The sequence below is a fragment of the Tiliqua scincoides genome, chromosome 6 (assembly GCF_035046505.1).
Source record: "Tiliqua scincoides isolate rTilSci1 chromosome 6, rTilSci1.hap2, whole genome shotgun sequence".
Lineage (NCBI taxonomy): Eukaryota > Metazoa > Chordata > Lepidosauria > Squamata > Scincidae > Tiliqua > Tiliqua scincoides.
The window spans coordinates 87118506-87146438 of record NC_089826.1 but is presented as its reverse complement, the minus strand read 5'-3'; the positions used below and the strand labels follow the sequence as shown (position 1 = coordinate 87146438).

The 27933-nt window shown below is 45.8% G+C and overlaps 1 protein-coding gene across 1 annotated transcript; it reads right to left on the bottom strand.

Moving 5' to 3' along the window:
* On the bottom strand, positions 1-27848 carry BORCS5 (BLOC-1 related complex subunit 5). Its single transcript, XM_066631934.1, has 4 exons — positions 27631-27848; positions 24874-25017; positions 12475-12632; positions 1-432 (listed from the first exon to the last, which is right to left on the bottom strand). Exons 1-4 carry the CDS (start codon positions 27686-27688, stop codon positions 202-204), a joined length of 591 nt encoding a protein of 196 aa, XP_066488031.1. The 5' UTR covers positions 27689-27848; the 3' UTR covers positions 1-201.
* Positions 27849-27933: the final 85 nt, after the last annotated feature.

Here is a 27933-nt window from a genome sequence, read left to right as displayed (position 1 = left end):
TATATTTATGTCCCAAAAGGTGCTTTATTTCAAGCTTCCCCTTTTCTTTAAATTACAGTCCTTCCAAGTGAAGTGCACACTTCCTACAACAGTATTTTTTTTTTTTCAGAAGCAAGGCCTTCTGTTCCCAGCTTGGCTAGCACAGTACGTTCCTCATCCTCTTGCGCCTGTGAAAAAGTGAGTGGAGGTGGTTTTGGAAGACTACAGCTTGAGCTCCCTGTCTGGTTTCATACTGAACGGCTCGAGTCTCTCGCTCTCTGGCAACAGGCTGTTCAGTCTCTCCATCAGCGGGACAGTCTGGTCAATGCCCATCTGAATGCGGCGGAGGATGGCCGACATTTCGTTGACCTTCTGGATCTGCTCGGCATACTTGGCATACCTTTTCTGGCGCTCCTGCATCAAGCTGTACAGCGTTTCAACTGAAAGATCCATCTGTTTATAACGGGGAGAGGGGGAGAGAGAGAGAGAGAGAGAGAGAGAGAGAGAGAACTGTCCCATTAGATTTCAGCCACCTCTCCGAGGAACAACTGATTTGCAGTGAGCTGCATTGTGTTAACCAATCTACCATTTTCTCTTGCTGCCCTATGCCTGACATTCTCTCTCAACACCTACATGGTGTTGTAACCCCCAACTTCTCAATACTTCCTCAAAATCCACCTTAAATATACCAATTTCCAGGAAGAAGCAAAACCATAAACTGCCCCTTGAAAACCAAGACAAAAATGTTCCAACAATTACAACAATATGCCATATGGTGGGCGCTCAGTATCCATGGGGGATCCATTCCAGGACATCCCCCCCCCCCCATGGATACTGAATTCCACAGATAATGAAATCCACAACTGGAGGGCCTCAGAGACCTCTTGGATGCCACCGGAAGTCATTGACATTACCTGGACATGACTTCTGGTCTTTGGAGTCCCAGGGAGGCAATGAACAGCCCTCCCTGCCCTCTGAGGACAGGGACATGAGGTGGATGTACTCTGCATGTGGACCGAGAATGCTAGTGCACCTTACACAGTGGTGGCACTTTTCAAAGGACTCCAGTGGGGAGGCTCTGCCTGCCCTGCCTCCCCATTCACCACACACCCCTGGACTTCTGCTGCATCTCAACATAAGATATGACCAACAGCACCCAAAGCCGAGATGTAGATGAATTATACCTGCCTGGAATGCAAGCCGTTTGAAGGAGGCAAGACCAGAATACAGCAGGACAGCCTCCTCCATCTGTGGGTGTTTTGTGATCAAGTCTTTCAATTTACAAATACTGGGTACATTTTTCATAGCACACAGTTTGGGAATAGCTGCGGCCAACACAAGCAGGAACTGTGGGCCTGGTTTTGCAGGACATTTCCTTCCATTATGGATCCTGGAGAATTTGCAGAATTCCTCTGCTCTTTCTGTATCTGCTGACCATCTCACAGCTGGAGAAATTAATTAACAGTATTTATTAACAGTATTTATATACCGCTTTTCAACTAAAGTTCACAAAGCGGTTTACAGAGAAAAATCAAATAACTAATGGCTCCCTGTCCCAAAAGGGCTCACAATCTAAAAAGATGCAAAAGAACACCAGCAGACATACACGAGAAAAGACACTGCTGGGGTGAGGTGGGCCAGTTACTCTCCCCCTGCTAAAAAGAGGAGCACCCACTTGAAAAAGTGCCTCTTAACCAGTTAGCAGGCGTTAACTGGAAATTAACAGTTCCAACAGAATAATGACTGGGCAAAATAAACCTGGAGTTAATTCTAAATACAAATGTAGAACAGATAACTGAAAGGAGCAACGGGCGGATCCATTATTCAATCTGTAGTTCTGAATTAACTCTACCAAATGTGTGTGTGTGTGTGTGTGTGTGTGTGTGTGTGTGTGTGTGTGTGTGTGTGTTACAAAAAGGGAACAGCCTGTAATTGCAGCAATTATTATTATTAATTTTATAACACCACCGGTGTGCGTGGCACCTCATGAAAACTGTACATTAATGATTTATGGCCTCTTACCACCTCTCTTAAAAAGTAAAACATTTAAAAAGAAAACAGAGTGTCAGCTGTTAGTCATTTATAACGAACTCATGGCAGGCCAAGTTCCTATTTCCATTATTTAAAATCGTGTCACTCAGCGAACAATCTCCAGCATACGTCTCTCATTCAGAGTTGGCAGGAAAATTCCAAACCCTCTGAAATCATCCATGGCTGAAATGCATGATCCTCCTAAGAGTTCAGCCAGATAATCCTACAGTTCTACATATTCCATGGAGTAGAGAGCTCAGACCACGGTATTTCTCAGGACTATGAAGAGCCATGTAAACCAGGCCATGTATGCTTGATACTACTATCACCATGTTTTATTTCCTCACCAGATGTCCCTGTGGCATAGAGAAGCCCCTCTCCACGTAAAACTGAAAGACAGATCAGAAGAAGCTGTAACTCAGTGCTTTTCAACACATGGCATGGTGACCTCTATGGTGTTCTCTGTGGTCCTCGCCTCTTATGATGTCACTTCTGGCTTGTCTGTCTCACTGCCTTCACCAGCAGAAGGACAGACAATTCGTTACTACAGACCACTGCCCTGGTAACAGAGCTGCAGAACCCAGAAGAGTTTTTCAGTGATTTTCAACTGCTCCAAATTCCTGTGGCACACCTGCGGACCTTTCGTGGCACACCAGTGCCCCACGGCATGTCTGCTAAAAATCACTGCTCTAACTGTTGCCTCCCTTCAAACAGAAATCCTAGCAGGAGAGGCATTTCACAGGTTCAAGAGAAGCAGCAAGAAAGGAAGTGCAAGAAAGGTGACTTCCGACTCGGTGGAACTGGGGCAGGCAGGCATGACATCCTGCCTCTCCTGCTCAAGAAACTGCTCACCCAAGTTTGCTGGAACTGAAGTCCAACACGATTCCATGAGCCACTTGCAATTTGCCACTTCACAGGAGAGCATTTCCTGAGTTTGCCACTCTTAGGCAGCCACTGGCGCTGTTCAAGCATAAGTCGGCTTCCAGCGTATCATCAGAACTGGCGCTTCTTCTCATCATGCTTCAGGAGGATGTGTGAAGGGGGACAGGGGATATGCACCTGCCCCATACAAGGAGACCTGCATTTTCCAACCATGGGGCAGAATGCACTATATTTCATCATCTTTGGGCAAGACTTCGCAGCTGAAGATAGGAACACACTTCTGCTCAGTCCTGATTAATTCTGCAAGTTCTCAAATTCAGGATTCAGTATCAAGCGGCCATGTAGCCTGCCTAAGCCTGGTTTGTGTCACGCTAGAGCTGAAACCGTCACTTTCTCATGTTCTTTCTTGTGGCGTCCTCCCTTTCCACACATGGGACCAAATAAAAACCAACTGAGCAAGACATTCCACTGGGTGTGGAAACAATTTGAGCCTGGTGCAGAAGTTTCCATTGAAAAAACCGGAGCTTAACAATCTTTGTGTGCTGGGGCTAGCCCTGTACATTGTAGCAGGCAAAGAGACCACCAGCAGGTTTGCTGTTGCATGGAACAGAAGTACATGCAAGCCAAAATCTCAAAACTAATTGTCCTGTCTAATGAGAGACAGGGCTGTGGAAGGGAAGCCAGTTGGAGCCCTCCCAAGACCTTGCACGCCTCATTACACAGAGCAACACAAGAACTCGGGTGTTTTGAAAGGCTTACTCAGAAGGAGTGCCTCAGGATGGCTCTACACCCTCCATAGTGCAAAATGAACTGAACCAACATCTTCAAGCACCGGCAACTAATAAGCAGTAAACTCACTGCTCGTTTAATGCTACAGCCCACCTTCTAATAGGGGTGGGTCACAGAGAGCCAGTTTGAAGTACTGGGGATTTAAAAAATCCTAAACAACATGGGCAGAGCATATCAAGATCATAGCCATACCCCTATGTTCCATCATGACCTGAAACTCAATGAGAAAGCCCTTTTCAGCTTTCTAGGTAGGTCAGGAGGGGACTCTGAGAAATGGTCCTGAGGGCAGCCCCTCAACACTGGAATTCATGCTCCCTGGAGACTCAACAAAACCTTGAGTCTCCCAGGAGGAAATGAAATACTGTTTTGTTCAACAGAATTGTAGTGATAGGGAAAAACTGAATTTAATCAATGTAATGGAGATTTGTGGTTATTATCAGCCACCGCCTCACAAGACCCATAGGTGGGCTACAGACCAAATTAAATATATAGAGAACAACTAGGATTTAACAGCAGCATTGGGAAGAGGAAGGATACAGATTTAACCAATACAGTGGGTATCCATAGGGGATCGGTCCCATCACCCCCAACCCCAAGGATACTGAAACTGGCAGATGATGAAACCCATGGGGGGGGAGCAAAGTTGTGGTATTGCAATAACTTACCTGGAGGCCATACCCAGCCCTCCGGAGGTTGTGCCAACCTCCCAGAAGGCTTCCTCAGAAGGCCTCCTGGATGCAAATCAGAGGTGGCTTCCGGTCACGTCGGAACTTTCAGTTTCGCCCGAGAGGCACTGCAAGACCAGAAGAGCCCACGCGTGACCTCCCTGCCCCTCAGAACAGCTCCCAGACGTAACTGAAAATCGACAACACAAACCAGAAGTGCTTTTTGGTCGCATTCAGGTGGTCTTCCGGGGCCCACGCTCAGCATCCGTAGATGCTCAAATGCACGGAGGGTCCACTGCACTTGAGAAAATGAGAAGCTGGTTAAAGCCAAGACAGCACCTATTTCCCAGTTTTACCCAGATGCTAATTTCTGGAGAGAGCCTGCCAAACAATATAAGCCTCGGGCTGTTGCCTACGGTGGTTCCTTCTATGACATGTGGAAGGGAACATTTGAAATGCTGCACTGGTCTAGCATGCGTATAAAGATGTGCAAGACCTCCCAGTTTCCATGATTTATCCCAGCCTGAGAGGAGGCCAGGAGACAGACTCCAAGGCCAGGGAGATCCCAAAGACTGATAAACACAATGCAGCTCAGTTGGAAAGTTACCTTCTACACATGGGAAGGGAGAGGACGCCTGTGAGCCAGAGACTCTCTTCCTGCCTTACCACGGACTCCTCTCTTCTAAGGTAGCATCTGAACTGCATTTGCCCAACAATGAGAAACATACAAAGCGAGCCAGCCAAGCATGCACAACACACAGGAGAAGTAAAAACCAGCCAGAAAGCCTTCGCATCACTGTCCACAAGCCAGAGTTGACTGCAAATACCATTTTCCAGGAGAGGGACCAAGCATACTTTTGAAAAACAGATGCCTTTCATCTCAGCTCTTTAAGCTCGAGTTCTACCTATACGCCTTTAGTTCCAGTTATGAAGTTTGTCGGCCACCAAACAGTGTAGACATTGCTGTCATGGCAGAGTTGTCAAGAACTCTGGAACCACTTCGGGTCCCCAATTTACAACCTGAATCCACTTCCAAGATCCCATATTCCCATGGTTAGAGCCAACCGGTGAAAAAGGTGGACCCCATGCACTTAAGGGGGAAGCCCACAAAGAGCCAATGATATGTCCATACATTACGTCAGCCATTTTCAGGGTTTTTCTTCTCATGGCACACTGATGTCTATGATCTTCTCTATGGTCTTTGTCTCTTGTCACGTCACTTCCGGCTTTGAGGAGACTCTTCCAGGTTTTGCAGCTCTGTTTCTAGGATCACTGTCTGCAGTAACAAATTGTCGGTTCCTCTTCCTTTGCTGGCCTGTTACTACGTACGGGCCACTGGGCAGAGAGAGGGGAGGATTGCACCTCCGAGGAGGGTAGAGAGAGTGGCAGCACATCCTGAACCCCCCTGTGAGGTGGGTAGCCCAATATGAGCCTCCTCAACTCTGCACCTGTTAAAACAAAGAGCCGAGGAGACCCATTGCCGCCGGCTGCTGTCTACCTGCAGGAAGTGAGCGAACCCTCCCTAAGGAGCTGCACACCCACAGGATCCAGTAGTTGCCTTTCTGGCGCTGCTGGAGCCCTGGGCACCACTGGCTTCAGGAGCGAGTCCTGAGTGTTGCTAAAAGAGTTGTATCACCACCTATTCCCATTGTGGCTGGATTACTAATTTTATTTTATATTCTTTGAGCTTTGTGCAGAACTGTTGCAAACATCTAGGACCACTTGCACTTCATTGCCTTTCGGTTTCACTGGTTACACGCATTTGCCTCTCCCTTTGTACTCATGTGCACCTCATACATAACTCCTGCTGAGGATTCCATTTTGCACATCTGATGGAATGGGCTCACAACAGCTTATTCCACAAGACTCTGCTGGTCTTTAAAGCATTTGCAGGATCACTGTGGACTGTTTTTCTGCTGCAAAGATGCGGCTGAATTATCTGCCCTCTGAGCATGCCCAGAGAATAGAGACTCATACAGAAATAAACAGGGTGACCTCTTCTGAAGGCAGATAATTCTGACTTTTACAGTAAAACATTCCATCTGGAAGGTTGAATTTGGGGAAAAAGTTTGTTTCTGCTATCAAAGGCTGAGAAAGTCTGCTCTAATAAAACATGACTTCTGGAGACGAAAGTGAGAAAGCGCCAACCTATCTTAATTTAAGAAGAAACTGGATGAAATGGAGGGGGGGGGGAAATAAGAACTCTGCTAGCCTATACCCTGCTATTCTTGTCCCAGCATGCAGCCTCCCAGCTCCCCAGCTTCTGATAATGACAACACATTAGTCATCCACCGAAATCCTAGCTCCAGACACAGCTGGAAAGCTGGTGTGTGTCATGATCATTTCCCATTAAGGCTAATCCTGGGTTTCTTCCAGCACATCAGGATGACTCATCACTGCGTTCCCCAAGTGCGTTACTTATCCAAGACCCGTCCCTCTCCCCAGCCTCCTTCCTTCCAGTGCCTGAGCACATCTGAAGACTTCAATTCCTAAAAGTAAACTGAAATTGCTGTGATCTCCCGGAGAAAGGTTTGCTTCTCAAGTTTAAGGGTGTTTTGCAGAAACAAACGATCCAGGTTCATGCTGTTTATTTTGCAGGTTGTTGATCAATTGATGTTCATCAGATTCATACTTTCAACCAGCAGTTGTCGGTTTCCCAGATAAGCCCATCAGAGCAGTCCACAAGTCCTGGGCATGCCTGGTGACTCATTAATTAGCAATATCTTTTTAAATCAAAAGGTTTCTAACCAATTACTTGACTCTACATTGCGGATCCAGTGCCCGCCATGCTCACTGGAGGACGAGTTTGTGCAATCAATCTACAGCATCAATTACTTCGGCAAATAAAATGCTTCACGCGTGTACTGTCCAAACTGCCGACTTAGTAAGTAGTAAACTAGCAGGAAGGACAGTAAAGAAACAACTACTGTAATATTTCACTGCCAGAGCAAACTACTGTTGCAAACAGGGCCTGGGTTCCTACAGGAGCCAGAGTCCCCTTCGAAAAATTCCTTTCTTTGGCTGTGTTCCGACAAACCAAGAAGCTCCTACGGGGTCAAAGCGAGGAGGACTTGGGCTTAGCCAGGGGTTTCTTTGAAATGTGAGCCTCCACTGCTCGAGGGGCAAGTCACATTTCAATCTGCAAAGCAACTTGTCTCAGCAGTGTGAACACCTGAGGTGATAAAACTTAAAAGAAGCCTCTGGCTGTACACACTGTTCTGGGAGCAGACATTTCTGCTGATCACGGCCAAAGCCAACCCACGAGCCGTAACAACAAGGCCCAGCAACACAACAGCTGAGCATCTCAATCCTACATACTACTTTCTAAGGTACTGGAGTGATGGCAAGTAGGGACGGGCGGTGGGTGGGGAGGCAGGTGAGATAGAGGCTTCCTACTGGAGTCCTTCAAAAAGCTCTGCCGTGAAGACCACAAGGACCATGAGGTCCTGGTTGGCAACTTTCAGTCTCGAAAGACCATGGTATAAGCCTACAGCACCCGGTATTCCCAGGCGGTCTCCCATCCAAGTACTAACCAGGCCTGACCCTGCTTAGCTTCCAAGATCATGGTATAAGCCTACAGTACCCGGTATTCCCAGGTGGTCTCCCATCCAAGTACTAACCAGGCCTGACCCTGCTTAGCTTCCGAGATCAGACAAGATCAGGCATGTGCAGGCACGTCACCTAGAGGAGTAGGAACATGCAGTGGGTGGGGAGGCAGGGGAGGCAGAGCCTCCCCACTGGAGACCTTTAACAAGCGCAGCCACTACCATGGGAGGCACCCAACTACCCACAACCCACACGCTCTGCTCGTGGGTTGTGGGTGCCTCACACAGCAGCATCTTTTCGAAGGACTCCAGTGGGGAGGTTCTGCCTCAACCGCCTCCCCTTCCACCACAAGTCACTGACAGCAAAAATTGCGTTTATCATTTTCCAGGTTTTTTTAAAAAACAACCCAGGTGCTATTATAATTTCTACTCTTGGGATTAAAAAGCAATCCTATTCCTGGTGTGTGAAGCAGAGCAATGGCAGAACCTGCTTGTCTTCCATTACTACTGAACTGGACTGGTGCTCACTTGTACAAACTCAGCGATTTTTAACATTTTTACATAAGGAAAGCCCCACTGGATCAGGCCAAAGGTCCATCTAGTCCAACTTCCTGTATCTCACAGTGGCCCACCAAATGCTTCAGAGAGCACATAAGACAACAAGACACAACCTGTGTCCTGGTGCACTCCCCGGCATCTGGCACTCTGAGGTAGCCTACCTCTAAAGCCAGGAGCTTACACATACTTCACATGGCACATGGACTTCTATGATCTTCGCCTCTTGGGATGTCACTTTCAAGAAACTCTTCTGGGTTCTGCGGCTCTGTTTCTAGGGGAACTGTCTGGCAGAGCCAGCAGAGGAAGACAGACAGTTTATTACTATCCACCTCCCTGCACTTCAGAACACCTCCCAGATGTGACCGGACTACACCAGTGCGAATCCGAAATGGCTTCCTGTCAAGTCTGGGAGGCCCTCTCCAGGACAGTCTGGGCATTCACGCGTGCTCAAATCTGTGAATGCCAAGCCCATAGATAAGGAGGGCCCACTGTACTTGCAGGCATTTAAAGGAGGTGTTCTGTCACAACTCCCATGAAGGATGGAATGCTTATTTTGTGCATCAGAACAAGCTCTGCTTCTTTAAGAACACTGTTTATTCGTATGAAGCCACGCACAAAGCCTTGAAGGGGACGAGTCTCGTGAAATGAAGACCGCATACACATTGGACACGGGAGGGGGGGAGCTTGCACCTGCCTTTCAGCGGGCTATTTTAGTGCAACCATGGCTGAATGGACAAACTGGGGCCACAGACAGTTGCCCTAAAAACAGAGCTGCAGAACCTGGGGGAGTTTTTCACTGATTTTCAGCCACTGTGCTCCAAACACCCACCACACACCTGCAAACCTTAAGCAGCACACCAATATACCACAGCACACCCATTGAAAATTGCTGCGCTAGCTTCTACCATGCCTATAAAGATTATAATCATTTAACTAAGTGGTTCCCAAACCGTGTGCCACAGTGCCTGAGGGCACCACTGCAAACTCACATGGGCACTGGAGGACATTCCTAGTGGCTTCTTCTTCCGGCTCTTTTGGGCGCTGCCATCTTGGATCATGCGATTCTAGCGAGATTTTGAGAAAATCGTGCACAATATTGTGTGATCCAAGATGGTTGAGTCCAGAAGAGCCAGGAATAAGAGGATGGAGTGACTCCAGTAATTTGGAAACTGCTGATTTAAACCTGAGAGAAGATTCCCGCGTCTCACAGTCCCAGTGCCCACTTCCATGTGCTGCACTTCTGGTGACCTGAGAGCCTTCCACCCTCTTCACTGGCAGTCAGCTATTCACCCTGGAAGGAGTTCCAGCTTTCCCTTCCAAAAGAAGATAAATAATTTGCTGCACAGATTGTTTTGTTCTCTCTCCCTGGTGGCAGTGCTTTCCCCTGCTCTTCCTCTGTGCAAGACACAGTCAGGACAGCCACCACCACCAGAGAGATTAATGTCAGAATCAATATCACTTTTTTTGAATTAACATTGTTTCACCAGGTTAACAATTAAAGGAATTGCTGGATCTAGGCAGTCACCCACAGCTGCAAATACATTCACACCTTGCAAAATTAGTTGGCTGGAAAAGAAAATGTGTTGATCAAATACGTTCGTTAAAAAATATGGTTTTCATGTCCTTTGGGATTCAGAACATCCCAAAACCACTGCAGCCGCTCAACAAAGGCTGTGAATCATATTTAGTGTTCAGCCAACAATATGGAAGGTCTGAATTGTTCTGAGTCACATCAACAGTGAATCAAAGCTGTTCCTGTATGGAAAGCAAGTACAGATCAGGCAAACATATTGCAGTCCATAATTTGTTCTAAAAAAATGTCTAATTCTCCCCAGCACCAGGAAGCCACCTGGAATTATTTTAATGACCCACACATGCTGTGAGATTACGTCACAGGACTGCAATTATGCCAGATCACAAGTCAGTGGTCTCAGTCACAGCAGAATTCATTGGGAATGGGTGCTCTCCACACAGGAACTCCAGTGGTACATAATGCTACTTAAAAAGCATCTACAATTGTAGATTGTACAATTATGTACATGCTGTACAGTGGACCCACCTTATCCACGGGACCAGCACCCGCAGAGTTCATTATCCACAGGTGCTGGGGTCCTCTTTTAAAAGTTTTTCCTACTGTGGTGCTGCAAATCCTGTTTGCATGACTGCAGAGCATTCAGTGGTGCTCCGGAAGCTACTTCTGGGTCACACTGGGGTGAGCCGGGGCAAGGGAGGAGGTTACGTGTGCCAAAAATGGCTTCTGGGATGCCACTGAGTGCCCTGCAAACGGTGCATTTTTGCAGCACTATAGTAGGACAGGCAATTTTCTGACTGATTTTGACTTTTTAAAACACTTTTAAAAGTGGTATCTGCATATCTTGGTTTCCGGGGGGGGGGGGGGGAGAGGTTTAACCAATCCCCTGTTGATACTGAGGGCCGACAGTTAATTTAAAAAGGGGTGCTCTAAAGGGAGCTATGAATCTTCCCTAAAAATGTCTAAATGCCTGGCCCACATTTCTAATACAGCCTTGAAATAGATGTGCACTTAAATCGGCAAATTCCCAGGACAGCCATACAAAGGAGACAAAGGGATAAGGTGAAAGTGGTGGAGTGGGCTGGGGGAGAGACAGAAACAAGGATATTATTATTATCAAGAAGAAGAAGAAGATTTAATGCAGGATGGTGTACATAATTCCTCCTTTGGTTCTCACAACAACCCTGTGAGGTAGGTGAGGCTGAGAGAGAATGATAGGCCCAAGATAAGATATTTAGCTATATAATATATAAGATATATAGCTAAATATCTTATCTAAATATATAAGCCAATCATCTTATCTTGGGCCAATCATATATTATATATAAAGTGTAAATATCACTTCCCAGCATCACACTTAACCCTTTTCATTGTCACAAGAAACACACTTAGGATATATTTACAGGTCAGCCTTCTGTATCCACAGATTTGAGACCTACAGATTTCACCATCCAGTGCAGGTCAATAGACAGAGTCACAGGAATAAACAGGTATTAAAAACATCACAGAGAGAGAGAGAGAGAGAGAGAGAGAGAGAGAGAGAGAGACCCAAAGAGCAGAATGACTTAAGGCCCAATCCTATCCAATTGTCTAGTACCAATGTAGCCGTGCCAATAGGGTGTGCATTGCATCCTTTGGTGGGGAGGCAGTCACGGAGGACTTCTCAAGGTAAGGGAACAAATGTTCCCTTACCTTGGGGCTGCATTGCCCCATATTGTATCGGAAGTTGGATACGATTGGGTCCATAGTCAACTAGTTGAATTAAACTAACAGGAGCTGTTTAAGATTTGCACGCTATTTGTATGAACAACTACAACGAACCCAGTGCTGCCAAACACAAACAAATGAAGACACTGCCAAATCAAAACACTGGGAAGGTAGCAACTTAAACCAACAGAATGGAACACAGCATTCAACTGCTATGGAAACAAACTGGTTATGGTTTTCAGAGGAAAAAACACACACCCTAACATAGCAAGGAACCATTAAACATTTGCTTACTCGTGAGCCAACGCAAACGTGTAGCTCAGTTTTCCTTTCCATAGGGTTTAACACATTTATCAGCTCGGAGGGAAGGTCTTCCTTCTCTGCTTTTGGGCCCTGCGTTCATTGGATCGGAACCATTCAGGTGGCGTTGCATTCCTCTCGACCTGCCCTTTCCAATGGACCAAGGCACGGTCACCTACTAAATGCGCATTGTGATTCATTTTCACTTTCCATAGGGCTCCATGCATTTTCCTTGGCAGCTTCTGAGCACGCTCAGAAGACTCTACAGCCAGTTAAGCAACAGAGCTCCGAGGGAGTTTGGGGCTTAGAAACACAGTCAGAAGAGCTCGGGACGACCCACAGATTCTCTGCAGGCACTTTAACAGGTACATTTCAGTGTTATTCTGTTAACTGAGCAAGATATTGCGTTTTGTCGTTTTATAAGCCCAATTTCGTGTTTTGGCGGTGTTATTTCGTTTTCACCATTTTAGACTGCCCCTACCCATACCTCTTTGATCCGTTTGACCAAAGCATTCTGGTCAAAGGCCACGGCTTCTGCACATTGATGAAGGTGGTCTTGGTAGCGGAGGCAAAGCTGCAGAACTTGCTGGGAGTCTAACTTTTCCAGTTTAACATTGGTAGGAGACGTCTGCCCGCTGAGAAGACCTGGAAGAAACAACAGAAAACACTGAAGAGGCTAACGGTGGAACAAGCAGAAGGGGTGCACATGCGCATACACAGAGTGCTTTTTCCTCACTGCACAGTAACCACATAAACCTAACTGCCTGTTGTTATGCAAGTCTAAGATAATATAAGATAACCAGCTTCCAAGAAAAGCATGTAATACAGGTGACCCCCCTCCCATATCCATGGGGGTTCCGTTCTGGCCCCTGTGCATACGAGGGATCCCTATATAATTAGATATCCCCCCGCACACCCATTAATTAATTTTATTTTCTGTTACCTTGGGCAGAATTATCTGGAAAGATGACTAAATACTTTTGAAACTGGTAAGTTTGCTATTCAGCTACTAAATGCTCATCTTGCATGCAGAAAGATATAGCCATTATGGCTGCTGGAAAGTTGCGATTAAATGCTTACCTCTGACTTAAAAAAAACAAACCAGAAAAAAACCTTTAGTTGATTTATTCTTTTGAATAAATACAATTCCCAGATTTTCCAAGTAAGCTTTTATTTGTATTCGCATTCTGGGAGGTAGAGACAACCTGGGTGGCTGAATTATATTAAGAGAAATTCATGGGAGAGATCTGCTAACAATCATATTATAGCTCCCTTATTATATTATAGTCTGTCCGTCCCCCATTCCCCACCTCCCCCCACACACAGCACCTCTGACTATTCTGTTTCTAAAAACAGAGCAAAGCCATTTAGATCCGTGGCTCCTAAATTCTGTGCTTGCACACACCAGCGTGCCACCAGAAATAAATGATGGCATGAAAAGTCTCTTTTGAGCCCAGTGCAACCACACACATACACACAGTGGCTCTATCTCTGCCTTATGCTTTCCCCGAATGTCCTTCAGATATCCAACTTCTGCTACAGGCTTAACTGTTCTCCCCTGGAAGACACGAAATGCAGAATTATCACTTTGGAGGTACTCATTATCTCAGGGGGAACAACTACATCTGCCCCCCCCAATCAGGCAGTATCCTCAGAATGATCAGTGGCACAGAAGCCGAGGGTGGAAGCTCATGTGTACTTTTCCACTCTCAAATTAAACTTTCATGTTCCCCACGGGGAGCACAGGTTAGTTCATGTGATGAAGCACTGTCCCTTCAAAGGGGAAAAAGATCCTGCAAAATTCCTGCAACCCCCCTGCAGCCAACATTATTGTGTACACAAGTATACGAGGCTACAGAGCAACAATTCACATGCACTGTATACAGCAGCAATTTTCAACGTTTTTCTTGTCGCTGACTTCTATGATCTTTGCCTTTTGTTATCTTACTTCTGGCTTTCAGGAGAATCTCCCAGGTCCTGTGGCTTTGATTCTAGCACAACTGTCTGAAGCAACAAAATTGCCTGTCCCTCTTCCTCTGCCGACAGAAGAAGAGGGACTGACAGTTCATTAATAAAGACATTGGAGCCATAGAACCTGGAAGAGATTTTCGGCTATTTTCAACTGCTGTGCTCCAAAAACCCACAGCATACCTGTGGAACCTTGCAGCACACTGGTTAAAAACCACAGGTATCGATTGACTATATGTGCATTGAACATAAATTTATGTGCATTGAACATAAATTGCAAGCAGCCTGTTTGTGTGAGCCTTAAGGAATATTTTTTTTTCTACACTGCAGCCCATGCAGGACAATGTGGCGAAGATGAAAGAGAAGGCATCTTCAGAAGTAGAAGCGGCTGCATTTGGGGATACATGGGAAGTCTCTGAAGTTGGATCAGGCCATTGGACTGCCCCATTGCCAATCCTCAAAACAGTCTTCATGATTCCAAGTCTTATAAAACCAAAGCCTGAGTAAGAAAGCTTGTGGAACTCTGTGGCAAGTTTTTGTTGCAGCGAAGGTTTGAATCAGAGCTGGTATCTGAATACAAACCGTATCTCTGAAAGCAAACTTACAAAGCAAAACAATTTATGCAACTATTTTCTGAGCAACAATTCTTGGAAGAGGTAGGAGGGCAACTGAAAGCATCCTTGATCTGCCCATTTATGTTCTCAAAACTTGCAAATAAAGTGAACCGTTCTTTTACTATATGTTAAAATTATGTCTACAACAAGCTATTCTTCTCCCATCCCTTTTTCTTCTACTGTTCCCCCCTCCGGCGTGTTGCACTGTTTGTGTGAAAAAAAACAACAGAGGCCTATTGTTGCCAAGGGTGACCTCAGCTCATTCTTATTTGCTGATATGTAGAAGAATTTCACTCTACTAAACATTTGCAGAGTTGCAAAGCGCCAAGGTTACGGGTAGTTTTTTAGCATCTGAATTTGCTGCTTATTTTCCAATACTGTTTATTTAGCCTTTTACTTTTATTTCTTTCAAATTCAGGCAATAACTCACCGTACTTGAAGGAAAAAAACCTGACACCTTGGAGAGAACTCATCACCTTTCAGGAAAGTCCTCTCTTCACACAAAACCAACTCTCTCTCTCTCTCTCTCTCTCTCTCTCTCTCTCTCTCTCTCTCATTCATCATACATGAGACTAAGGGCCCAATCCTATCCAACTTTTGAGTGCCAGTGCAGCTGAAATGCAGCCTTGAGGAAAGGGAACAAACGTTCCCTACCTTGGAGGAGGCCTCCATGATTGCCCCCCCCACCGCAAGATGCAGCACATACCCCATTGGCATGGCTGCACTGGCACTGGAAAATTGGATAAGATTTGGCCCTAAGACTGCAATCCTATCCGCACTTACCTGGGAGTAAACCCCACTGACTATAATGGGATTTACTTCTGAGTAGCCATGTTTAGGCGTGGGCTCTTATTCTGTTTCTTTGTCCATCCGAAATCTGTCATAATGGGGTACACTGATGGCCAAAAATGTGTGTACAGATTTAATCTGGATATTTAAATAACTAAATTGATCTTTTCCTTCCCAGTGTTTGTACACATAGCTAAAGTTACATGCTCAATTAAAATATAGGGTTACTCATTAACTCAAACAGAAGAGTAAATAACATGGCCTGTACTCATGTGCTTACTTAAAAGACCTGCAAAAATTTTAAAAATTGACAGTTGCTTAACAGGGAAACAGAATTAGGAAACACATATTATATTATACAGATGGATATTATACATATGCAATATATGCCATGGTCACCCCTTTTATACAGTTTTTGTAAAGAAAAATACAGAAATATACCCACAGCTACCATTGGGGGGCTAATGGGGGCTATTATAGCACAGTGATTTTCAACTAGTGTGCCATGTGAGGTCTGCAGGTGTGTCGCAGAAGTTTGGAGCACAGTGGTTGAAAAATTGCTGAAAAACTCTTCTGGGTTCCGTGCTCTGTCTGCCAGCTCTGCCACTTCCTACATTCTGACAGAGGAGGAAGTGGGACAGAGGATTTGTTACTACAGACAGCGGCCCTAGAAACAGAACCGCAGAACCTAGAAGAGTTTCAGTGATTTTCAACTTCTGTGTTGCAAACTCCGTTGGCACACTGGTTGAAAATCGCTGCTTTGAGTGGTACCCTAAAAGCAGCTGCCAGATGAGAGCCTCCTCATCCTAGCTAGTGGTAGATCTGCCTCTGAACTGGGCTCCACCAACATGTCATGGAGACTTTGAATTTAAGTTTGGTCTTCAGGATGTCAAAAGCAGATGCAAAGGATCAACATGGAATGAAAAGTCCAGGAGGCTCCGCTTCTGGCAAAAGGCATGCAGTAGTCAGCCAGCAGTATTCCTCAGAGACGCTTTGGAGATTCATGTACTTCGGCCGCAATTTTTTTTCTCTCCAGCAAATGTTTACAGCACATTCACAGTAGAGCTTCAGTTATTAAATAAATACTTCTGAATGAAAAATTAGCCTTCTTCTTTCTACAGGATGCATATCAATGAGTCATGGTGCCCTGGAAAGACTCTAACAGGATTTCATACAATCTGCTAAGTAACACAATGGATTTATTTGCAAAGAGCCTGGGTGCCTGAAATTAATCACTATCAATAATTAGTTACTGATAACAATGAGAGCTGCTACTCATGTAATTATCCGAGGAAGTTATTTCCTGCAACAGGAAATTGCTTATTAGCTGGATAATACAATAGGCTTGTTTTCTTAAACATTCCAACCAGAATAATTTTGCTGCTTTTTATCAGCTGTACTCTTATTCTTCATTTTATTGTTCAGGCCCCTCAGTCTTAATGGAAAGGACTCTCTCTCTCTCTCTCTCTCTCTCTCTCTCTCTCTCCCCTCTCCCCCCCCCCCCACTTTCAAATGGAAGTTCTAGTCAAGGTTGGCTTCCAGTGTTATATGACCTAGTATGTGTCTACACACACACTAGATATCCATTGTGATGAGGAGCATTGAATTTGATGAATTGGAGAAGTTCCTTCAAGTAGACCTGCTCATCAGAAAATAACCCTTTTAGCACTTGCTCACAAGGAGGTCTGCCAGCTAGGTGGCCTCCAACATCCCCCATTTGAAATGAAACTTTTTCAAGTCAGCAGACCTTGTTGTTGTTTAGTCGTTAAGTCATGTCCGACTCTTTGTGACCCCATGGACCACAGCACGCAACTGTCTGCCCCTGTCTGCCACTAGCTTCTGGAGTTTGTCCAAATTCATATTCATTGCCTCCCCGACACTATCTAACCATCTCGTTCTCTGCCATCCCCTTCTCCTTTTGCCTTCAATTTTTCCCAGTATCAGGGTCTTTTCTAAAGAGTCCTCCCTCCTCATGAGATGACCAAAGTATTTAAGCTTCAGCATCTGTCCTTCCAAAGAACAGTCAGGGTTGCTTTCCTGTAGGATTGACCAACCTGATCTCCTTGCAGTCCAGGGGACTCTCAAAAGTCCTCTCCAACACTGTAATTCAAAAGTATCTATTCTTCGACGCTCAGCCCTCCTTATGATCCAGCTCTCATAGCCATACATTACTACATGCTATGAAAGGCTACGGGTTGGGACAGGAGGCTCAGGTGCTCCATGCCAGCTGCTGGTAAAGAAAATATTTCTTTACCCAGTGTGTAATTAATCTGTGGAACTCCTTGCTGCAGGATGGTGGTGGCAGCATCTGGCCTAGATGCCTTTAAAAGGACAAATTTCTGGAGGAAAAGTCCATTACAGGTTACAAGCCAAGATGCTTATGTGCAACCTCCTGATTTTAGAAGTATGCTACCTAAGAAGCCAGATGCAAGGGAAGGCACCAAAATGCAGGTTCCTTGTGGTCTTGTGTGCTCCCTGAGGTATCTGGTGGCCCAGTGTGAGATACAAGAAGCTGGACTAGATGGGCCTTTAGCCTGATCCAGAAGGGCTCTTCTTATGTTCTTATGCTTGGGCCACTTGTGCTTTATACAGACAACACTTAATCGTGATTAGCTACTTTAACCCACACCATCCCAATGACTGAGCTTGCCTTGCCCTTGGAGGGAGTATATACAGATGTCAGTGAGACCCATTGGTATAAACCATGGTTTGCACCATACAGTCATAATGCTTAACAGTGGTCATAGAAAACAGTCAAGAACCAGGTCAAATGCCACACCCATTTCAACCATCCGTTTAACATTACGTCTGCAATGATTCTCTTTTATGTAACCAAGAAAGCAGTAATGAAATATAGTCACAATGTCTGAATGACTAAGTCAAGTGATGAAGCTCTGATGGTGGCCTAGGATGCAAATTTCATTCCAATACAGGGGACCCTCAGTATCTGTGGGGGACATTTGCCAAATTCTGTGGATAATTAAATCCATCGTTGGGCCTCAGAACATGTCTGGATGTGACCAGGTGTGCCTTCTGGTTGTGTCTGGGGGTCTTTCGAGGTGTGGGAAGGGTCATTATGCATGGGACACTAGATGTCATGGTTCTGACCTTGGTCTTCTCAGCTGACATGGGTTTTCCGTGTTGCAGCAGTGCGTGAATATGGAGAGAGAAGGAAGAGATGGTCCCTCACTTATACTCTAAAGTGGAACAGTCCAGAAATACTGCATGAGGGCACCTGCAGGATGTAAACTTGCTTGGATAAGTCTCAGAAGTCTTCTGGATGCAACCGGAAGTCTCTGGTGCAACTTGGAAGTGCTTTCTGTACCTCTCAACAAAACTTCAGTGGATACTGCAGAAAACTGCCAGTGTCTTAACACGATAAGGCAAATAAGGCACGATAAGGCAAACTGTTCTTCTGGATTTCAAGTCCATTTTAAAAAGAGTACAACACTGGCTTTTATAAGGTCTTCACTATCCCTCTTGTCAACTTTGCCATTTCTACATTGGAAAGTTGGAATCCAACTTTCTGGATTCCAACTTAGTGTCTTGAGAATTTCTTTTATGGCTTCCTGGATATCAGCTATTGTAACTAAACTGCACTTAAATTTGACAAAAAGGAAATGAATTGCGCCACCTGGTGGACACGGTTTATGTTTATGTTAGCCTTTAAAGTGCCACAAGACTGTTTATTGTTCTTTAGCATTTTTCAAGTGGTTGCATTGGAGTTAGCAAACTCTTCCAGAAGTTACAGGAAACTCTGGTTTTTAACTCTGATCAGAGTTTCCTGTAACTTCTGGAAGAGTTTGCTAACTCCAGTGCAACCACTTGAAAAAACAAGTAGGCATGGTTCATTGGCTTCAGTTTTACAAGACAAAGTGGTCAGCAGGTATATTTTGCCTGGAGAAAAGACCCACATTTTCGGAAACACTGATATATAGATTTAAGATCCGCATACTCTACTCCAGGGGTGGGTAAACTCTCAACTTTAGGGATCCTGGATCTTCAACAATTGTATAGAAGAGGCAATTTCAGCATCTCACAGATGACAAGCTGCACCTGCTGAAATTCTCTCTCCTACACAATTGTTAGTTGAAAGTTTGCCCACCCCTACTCTACTTCAAGTTCATGATGGTACCAGGATGGGAGCACCCTGTAGGTTAGGGTAGGTTGATAGGTAAGAGATTGGGTCCAAGACCACTGAATAAACTTCATAGCTTAACAACGGGTGAAATTAAAGTCTTCCTCAACAAAGTTCAGTACTCTGTCTAACACTATGGTATAGTAGTGGACAGAACTCCATAAATACAGTTAAATTGCTAGTGACAACCATAAATTTAAATTCTGGCAACTAGTGCAGAAAACTTGCAGCAGAGGAGGCTGGTAAAGTAATATAGGTCGGTCCTCAGTATCCACAGGGTTCCATTCACGGAACCCCCACAAATGCTACAAGCCATGGATAGTGAAATCTGCTTTTTTTAAAAGCCTCCTTTTACACAGCAGCATAAAACTGCTTTTCTTTCCATTGTAGAGCAGCAGAATGGTAGGCAGGCAGTCTCAGGGGATTAGAACAGTTATTTTTGGGTATATGTCGAGGCAAGCGACCCCATCCCTTGGCCCTTGGTAAGAAGACCAGTTTTAAATTTCAATTTAAAGGGACAATTTTCTTTTTTTAGGTACAGGAAGGTCCTTGAGACACGGGTTCGGAATCCCATTGAGTCAAATTTGCAGGCTCCAAATCCATGGATAAGGATGACCCACTGTATACTGCTTAGACCAGGTGTGTCAAACTCATTTCATACTAAGGGCCAAATGGCATTCATGATGCCTGCTGAGGGCCGGAAGTGTGTCATTAAACAACTCATAACAAAAAATAAGCACTTTTTCTCACTTAAGAATTAACTACAAATGACAGAAGAGAAAACACACAAATCTTTATCATATTTCAAGATATGGAAGAGCCCAATTTTCATGAGGCTTCCCTTTTAGCAGCTACACCTCAGCACTGCTCAGCAGCTGAGAGCCTGAGAGCCGGATAAAAAGCTTCCGCGGGCCACATCCGGCCCCCAGGCCGTATGTTTGACACCCCTGGTTTAGACTACAGCCATCAGCAACACTGACGGGCAGAGAGTCAGTTTCCAAATGGCACCAGGCTACAGCTTGTGCTGGTCAACAAAGCATCACTTTCATGAGCTGAAAGAGAAGGGCTTGAGCACGCACTGTGCCAGCTTCTCCTCCCTGACCCTGTGAAACTCCCAGCTGTGAGGTGGGTACAAAAAACAACTCCAGAGACAGCTCAGTAACACAGAATAAGACAGGCAAGCCCCTCTGCTGTACTAGAAACAATGGCCAAGTGCGAAGCCCAGTGAAAAATTTGATGACTCCTATGTAGCTCGCAGAGGGAACATCTGTTTCCACTGTTTTTTTCTGGAGCACCCATTTGTTCTATTTTAACACTCACTAAATGCCTAACTTCCTTCTGTAAGCTTGCCACAGTTTGGCCAATCACACACTAGACTACATATACACAACCAAATCTTCCACTGGTACTATAGAGCAGGGGTGCCCAAACCCTGGCCCTGGGGCCACTTGTGGCTCTCGAGGCCTCTCAATGCGGCCCTCAGGGAGCCCCCAGTCTCCAATGGGCCTCTCGCCCTCCGGAGATTTGTTGGAGCCCACACTGGCCCGAAGTAACTGCTCTCAGCATGAGGGCAACTGTTTGGGCTCCCTCCACTGTTTGTTGTTTCACGTCTGTGATGCAGCAGCGGCAGCAAAGGAAAGGTCAGCCTTGCTCTGCAAAAGGCCTTTTATAGGCCTTAAGCTATTGCAAGACCTTCATTCATTCATATAAGTTCATCTTTAATATACCCATTTATGTAAACTTATGTAAATTTATTCAAATTTTAAATGTAAATCAATTCTTTTTTTCCCTGGCCCCCGACACAGTCTCAGAGAGATGATGTGGCCCTCCTGCCAAAAACTTTGGACACCCCTGCTATAGAGTATGTTCATTTATACTTTTCCATGATTTAATGTACACCAATGTTCATGTGAGTATATTAGTTTTTTTTAATGATCAGGAAACAACAACACAGATTGTCGAATTGGAAAATCTGACTTTGGTACACTGGTTGTAGTATTTTCCAAAAGCCACCAGATGTCAGCATATAGAAAGAGCTTGAGGAGAGTGTAGCCAGCAACTTTAAGGGGAATAATAAATGTTTGTTTAAACATGTTAGAAGCAGCAAACCTGCCAAAGAAGCAGTTGGCCTGCTGAACAATTGGGTGGGGGGAGGAGATAGAAGGGGACCAGGACATTGCTCAGAAATTAAATGAGTTCTGTCCTGGACTGCCTGAAGAGACCCCTCTGGGAAAGGTGATGAAATGAGGACATTTCAGAATGTGTTGACAAATTAAAGATTAACAAGTCACTGGGCTAGATGGCATCTATCCAAGAGTTCTTAAGGAACTCAAGTGTGAAATTACCGATCTTCTGACTAAAATATGCAACTTGTCCCTTATAATGGCCCGGTGCCAGAGACCTGGAGGTTAGCTAATGTCACACCAATATTTTAAAGAATGAGGGAGAGAAGACTGGAGAAATTACAGGCTGATCAGCTTAACATCTCTTCCAGGCAAGATGGTGGAAAACCTCACCAAAGATAAAACACAGAGAATTCTCCGAAGCTTTGCAGAGGGAGAATTGACTGGCAGGAGTTAGAACAGACAAAACGAAATGTTTCTTTACTCAGCATGTGATTAATCTGTGGAACCCCTTGCCACAGGACACTGTGATGGTACCTGACCTAAATGTCTTTAAAAGGGAATTGAACAGATTTCTGGAGGAAAAGTCCATCACAGGTCAAAAGTCATGATGACTAAATGCAACCTCTGGGTTTTAGAGGTAGCCTATCTCTGAATATCCCCTGGGGGCTGGGGATAAGAATAGGCCCTCAGTTTGGCTGTACTTGTCGTAAGAGGCGACTAAACAGCCACCGGGTAGATGGGACTCGTTAGCTTGGGAAAGCAGCTCATCTGAGAGAAGGAAAACTCTGATCCCAAACCTCCACTGCCTTGTGGCTACATCCAGTTATGGAAAAGGCTTCAGGAGTCAACTTCGAGTCAAAATCCAGAGCCGGAGTCCCTGAGGCAGTTCATGGCTGAACACAGTCACGTTCTAGCAACTCCTGCAACGCTGCTGGAACCAACCATATTGGCCTCTGCCTTTCCATTGGACCATTTCAACGAGGTGGAGAGGGGGGATTTGCTGCATGGGAAACAGTCTATCCTCCATATCTACTCTACCCAGGCTTCGCACACTGGAGAGGACACTCTGTTCCAGAACCACCATTCAGAGCGCAATACCATAGTCTTCTGAGACTGAAGGATGCCAACAGTATTTCTGGATGCAGAAGACCTCGGGCAGAAGACCTCAGGCAGATACTGCTGCCTGAATGGCCCCTCCTGACCGATAGACTCTATCTAAGACCCTCCTGACTCTATCTAAGTCAGATAGAGATTAAAAGAGAAGATGTTTCAGACCTCATTGATAAATTAAAGATCAATAGGTCACAGGGCCCTGACGGCATCCACCCAAGAGTTATTAAGGAATTGAAGAATGAAGTTGCTGATCTCTTGACTAAAATATGCAACTTGTCCCTTAAAACAGCCACAGTACCAGAAGATTGGAGGATAGCAAATGTCATGCCTATCTTTAAAAAGGGAAAGAGGGGGGACCCGGGAAACTATAGGCCGGTCAGCCTAACATCTATACTGGGTAAGATGGTGGAATGCCTCATCAAAGATAGGATCTCAAAACACATAGACGAACAGGCCTTGCTGAGGGAGAATCAGCATGGCTTCTGTAAGGGTAAGTCTTGCCTCATGAACCTTATAGAATTCTTTGAAAAGGTCAACAGGCATGTGGATGTGGGAGAACCCGTGGACATTATATATCTGGACTTTCAGAAGGTGTTCGACATGGTCCCTCACCAAAGGCTACTAAAAAAACTCCACAGTCAGGGAATTAGAGGACAGGTCCTCTCATGGACTGAGAACTGGTTGAAGGAAGACCAGGAAACAGAGAGTGGGTGTCAATGGGCAATTTTCGCAATGGAGAGAAGTGAAAAGCGGTGTGCCCCAAGGATCTGTCCTGGGACTGGTGCTTTTCAACCTCTTCATAAATGACCTGGAGACAGGGTTGGGCAGTGAGGTGGCAAAGTTTGCAGACAACATCAAACTTTTCCGAGTGGTAAAGACCAGAAGTGATTGTGAGGAGCTCCAGAAGGATCTCTCCAGACTGGCAGAATGGGCAGCAAAATGGCAGATACGCTTCAATGTCAGTAAGTGTAAAGTCATGCACATTGGGGCAAAAAATCAAAACTTCACATATAGGCTGATGGGTTCTGAGCTGTCTGTGATAGATCAGGAGAGAGATCTTGGGGTGGTGGTGGACAGGTCGATGAAAGTGTTGACTCAGTGTGCAGCGGCTGTAAAGAAGGCCAATTCTATGCTTGGGATCATTAGAAAAGGTATTGAGAACAACACGGCTAATATTATAATGTCGTTGTACAAATCGATGGTAAGGCCACACCTGGAGTATTGTGTCCAGTTCTGGTCACCACATCTCAAAAAAGACATAGTGGAAATGGAAAAGGTGCAAAAGAGAGCAACTAAATTGATTACTTGGCTGGGGCACCTTCCTGATGAGGAAAGGCTACGGCGTTTGGGCCTCTTCAGCCTAGAAAAGAGGCGCCTGAGGGGGGACATGATTGAGACATACAAAATTATGCAGCGGAAGGACAGAGTGGCTAGAGAGATGCTCTTTCCCCTCTCACATAACATCAGAACCAGGGGACATCCACTAAAATTGTGTGTTGGGAGAGTTAAGACAGACAAAAGAAAATATTTCTTTACTCAGTGTGTGGTCGGTCTGTGGAACTCCTTGCCACAGGATGTGGTGACGGCATCTGGCCTGGACGCCTTTAAAAGGGGATTGGACAAGTTTCTGGAGAAAAAATCCATTACAGGTTACAAGCCATGATGTGTATGTGCAACTTCCTGATTTTAGAAATAGGCTATGTCAGAATGCCAGATGCAAGGGAGGGCACCAGAATGAGGTCTCTTGCTATCTGGTGTGCTCCCTGGGGCATTTGGTGGGCCGCTGTAAGATACAGGAAGCTGGACTAGATGGGCCTATGGCCTGATCCAGTGGGGCTGTTCTTATGTTCTTATGCTAAATGTAAGGAAGTAGCAACAGGATACAGGTATCCTGTACAGGATACAGGATATGTTTTCTTGAGTGCTCCCAGAGGCATCTGGTGGTCCACTGTGAGATACAGAAAGCTGGACCACCTTCCAGAAGGGCCGTGACTCAGTGGCACAAGACTAAGCAGATTTAAGAAAATGAAAAGGTGGCAATCCATCTTAATCAGGAGTGTTACGAAAGGCTGGGACACACGTGGGAGGGGGAGGCATCACCTACCAATATGCTCAAAAGCCATATGAAAAAACCTTACCTTTTAGTAGTGGCTGGAAAGTGGGAATTTCCTGCAACTTGATGACATCCGGGTCATTGCTGACATTGCGCGAGGACTGCGTCCCTTGTGCCACCACAACGATATCATCCATCTTGGCTCGCTGTTTAGCTGGTGAGGGAGATGCTGGAAAAAAATGTCCAGACAAACAAAATAAGGAAGCACAATAAAGTCAAGATTACAATTATGATTTGATTTGAGCAGGTGTTACCAAGATAAAGCAATTTGACAATGTATTATTTGTTATGAACTGCTCACTAAAACAATTCCTTACCAGACTGCATGTTTTCTGACATTGGCCTTACTTTTAAAAAGTCTGACTTCGATGCTGAAGACTCAAAGACTCAATTCATCTCTGCATGTGCATCACTTCATTAAAAAGTGTATCATTAGATTCATTGGCAGTTGGATGCATGAACCAAGACCACTGCAAAAACCATTACACTTGAGATGTGTCTGATGATACAGTGAATAGCTCTAGCTCATTCCATGCTTGAGTGTTGATGCACAGCAGGGCTGACACAAGCATGCTGGCAAGCCACACACTTGCACCAATGTATTTTGTGGCCATCTTCCTTGCCCTGTTTAGTTCCTGTTTGCAGAGGCAAGAACTGAACACAGAAAAAGTTTCTCCTGGTAGTTTAGATCACTGGGAGGCCAAGATCTAAGAACACAGAGAGGAACTTCCCCATGTTTAGCACCTGACTCTGCAGCCAACTTTTTCTGTATCTCTTTGGTTTGCACTCTGTCTGTGCTCTGGGACTCAGCTTTCATTTTTTCCCTTACACTAGTTTTCCAGGTGTAGTAAATAGAACCAGTTAAGGTGATCTTGGGTCTGCCAAGAGCATGAAGGAGACTGTTCACGTGACCTCAGGTTGGTCTTCATCTTCCATGTCCCACCAGCCAGGTAATGAGTTCCTGCTGGAGAATCCTTGCCAGAAACTTCTGGTTTAGAACTGGCCAGACGTTTCCAGAGAGAGAAACATGTGGAGTCCACAAAATAGTATTCTAGAGAGTAACATCTCTGATTCAGGGTTCTTTTGTGCGGGATAGTCTTCTCTTTTCCTCAACTCCAAAGAGCAGCTACCATGGGAACTCTCCAGGAAATGGAGACGAATGTCAAAGCCACAATGACATCACACACCACACGGACATCATTCCCACAAGAAGGTGAGTTTTCACCTTTTTTGTGTGTATGTCTTTCTGCATAGTAATGTAAATTAAAAACCAGGATGGTGTAGCACAGTATTCTTCAACCTTGGGGTCAGGACTCCAATGGAGTCATGAAGCCTCAGTTGTGGGGTCATTGTAACTTACAGGAATGAAAAAAGTTGAAGATCCCCGGATTAGAGCACCATCAGGTAACGAACATCAGGGGAGGCATCTGATGTCTCTTCAGGTACCAAGAGATTGTGTCCCAGTTCTGCTCAGCTTCTTAGCAATTGGGCTAAAATAGTTTCCACTAGTGCCAGGCTTCATAGTAACCTTTTTGCTTTCTCTAATAAGAATACTGTATTTTGTTACAGTGGACAGTGCAGAGAGAGCATTGTGGGGGCAGGAAGTGGACTGGAAGGGGGCAAAGGTGGGCAGATAGGGACTCAGGAGTGGGGCAATTCTATAGCGAGTCCCCAGTCTCATACTGTATTTATTTATTGGGGTTGTGGCATGAAAAAGATTGAAGACAGACAGAAGAAAATATTTCTTTACCTAGCATGTAATTAGTTTGTGGAACTCTTTGCCATAGGAAGTAGTGATGGCATCTGGCCTGGATGCCTTTAAGAGGGGATTGGACAAATTTCTGGAGGAAACGTCATGGGCTACAAGTCACAATAGGTAAGTGCAAGCTCTTGGTTTGAGAGGCAGGCTGCCTCTGATTGCCAGATGCAGGGGAGGGCACCAGGACGCAGCTTGTGTCTGTTGTCTTATGTGCTCCCTGCGGCATTTGGTGGGCCACTGTGAGATACAGGAAGCTGGACTAGGTGGGCCTTTGGCCTGATCCAGCGGGGCTCTTCTTATGTTCTTATGAAGACCTTGTTGTAGTGGTTCTGAAGTTAGACTTAGGCCTGGAAGAATCAGGTTCAAATCCCTGTTCATCCACAAAGCTTTCTGGGTGACCTTCAGCCAGTCACTCACTCTCTCTTTCTCTCTCAGTCTTGCCCACCTCACAGGGTTGTTGTGAGGACAAAAAGAGGGGAGGAACCATGTACATCACCTGAGCTCCTTGGAGGGAGGAAGGGAGGGTGGTACAGAAAAAAATGATTTTTTTTTTTTGTTAATTAGTAAATTGCCCAAACATTTCAAAAGCATTGTAAAATTCCATCCCTTTCCAGGTTTGGCCTCAAGGGAAACGGCAAAGTCTGTACCTTTGCATGATGGAATCAGTGGCATAGCTAGAGGGGGGACAAAGCACTAGGTTTTGCAGGGAGCCTCACCGTGGCGTGCAAGCGGCCCCCTCCCCTTTGGAGCCATTCTGCCCCCTACAGAAAGCTAGTGTGGCCTGAGAACCATTAAGGTACTAGAGCTACACTCCTAGCCACACTTTCCTGGGAGAAAGCCCTACTGACTGTAATGGGGCTTACTTCTGAGTAGACATGCACAGGGTGGGGCTGCAGATCTCTAGCTGGAGGGAGGGATTTTGCCCCCCCCCTCCCGGTCCAGCTGCGCGATGCAGCCTGCAGGGGCGCCTGCCAGGCACCAGCTCGCCCAGGGAGGCTGCTGGAGCGGGGGGGCTGCACCCACCTGAGGCGTGGGGGTCGTGGGGCCGCTGCTCGGCGTCGGTGCTCTGCTCCGCGCCCATGGCGACCAGGTGCGGCCTGAGCCTCCAGCCCGGGTGCGCACGGGCGCTGCTGCATGCGGGGCGCACGGGTGCCGGGGGATGGATGCCGCGCCGGGCGCCCCCGCCTACCTTCGGCCCCACCAAACCCTTCCGGGGCTCCCCGGCAACCGGCTCCTTTCGGTTCCCGGGTCAGGAGCGAAGCCTCGCCCACAGCCAGAGGACGGGAGGGGAGGCTGGCAGCGCCTTCTTAAAGGCACCGCTTCCAT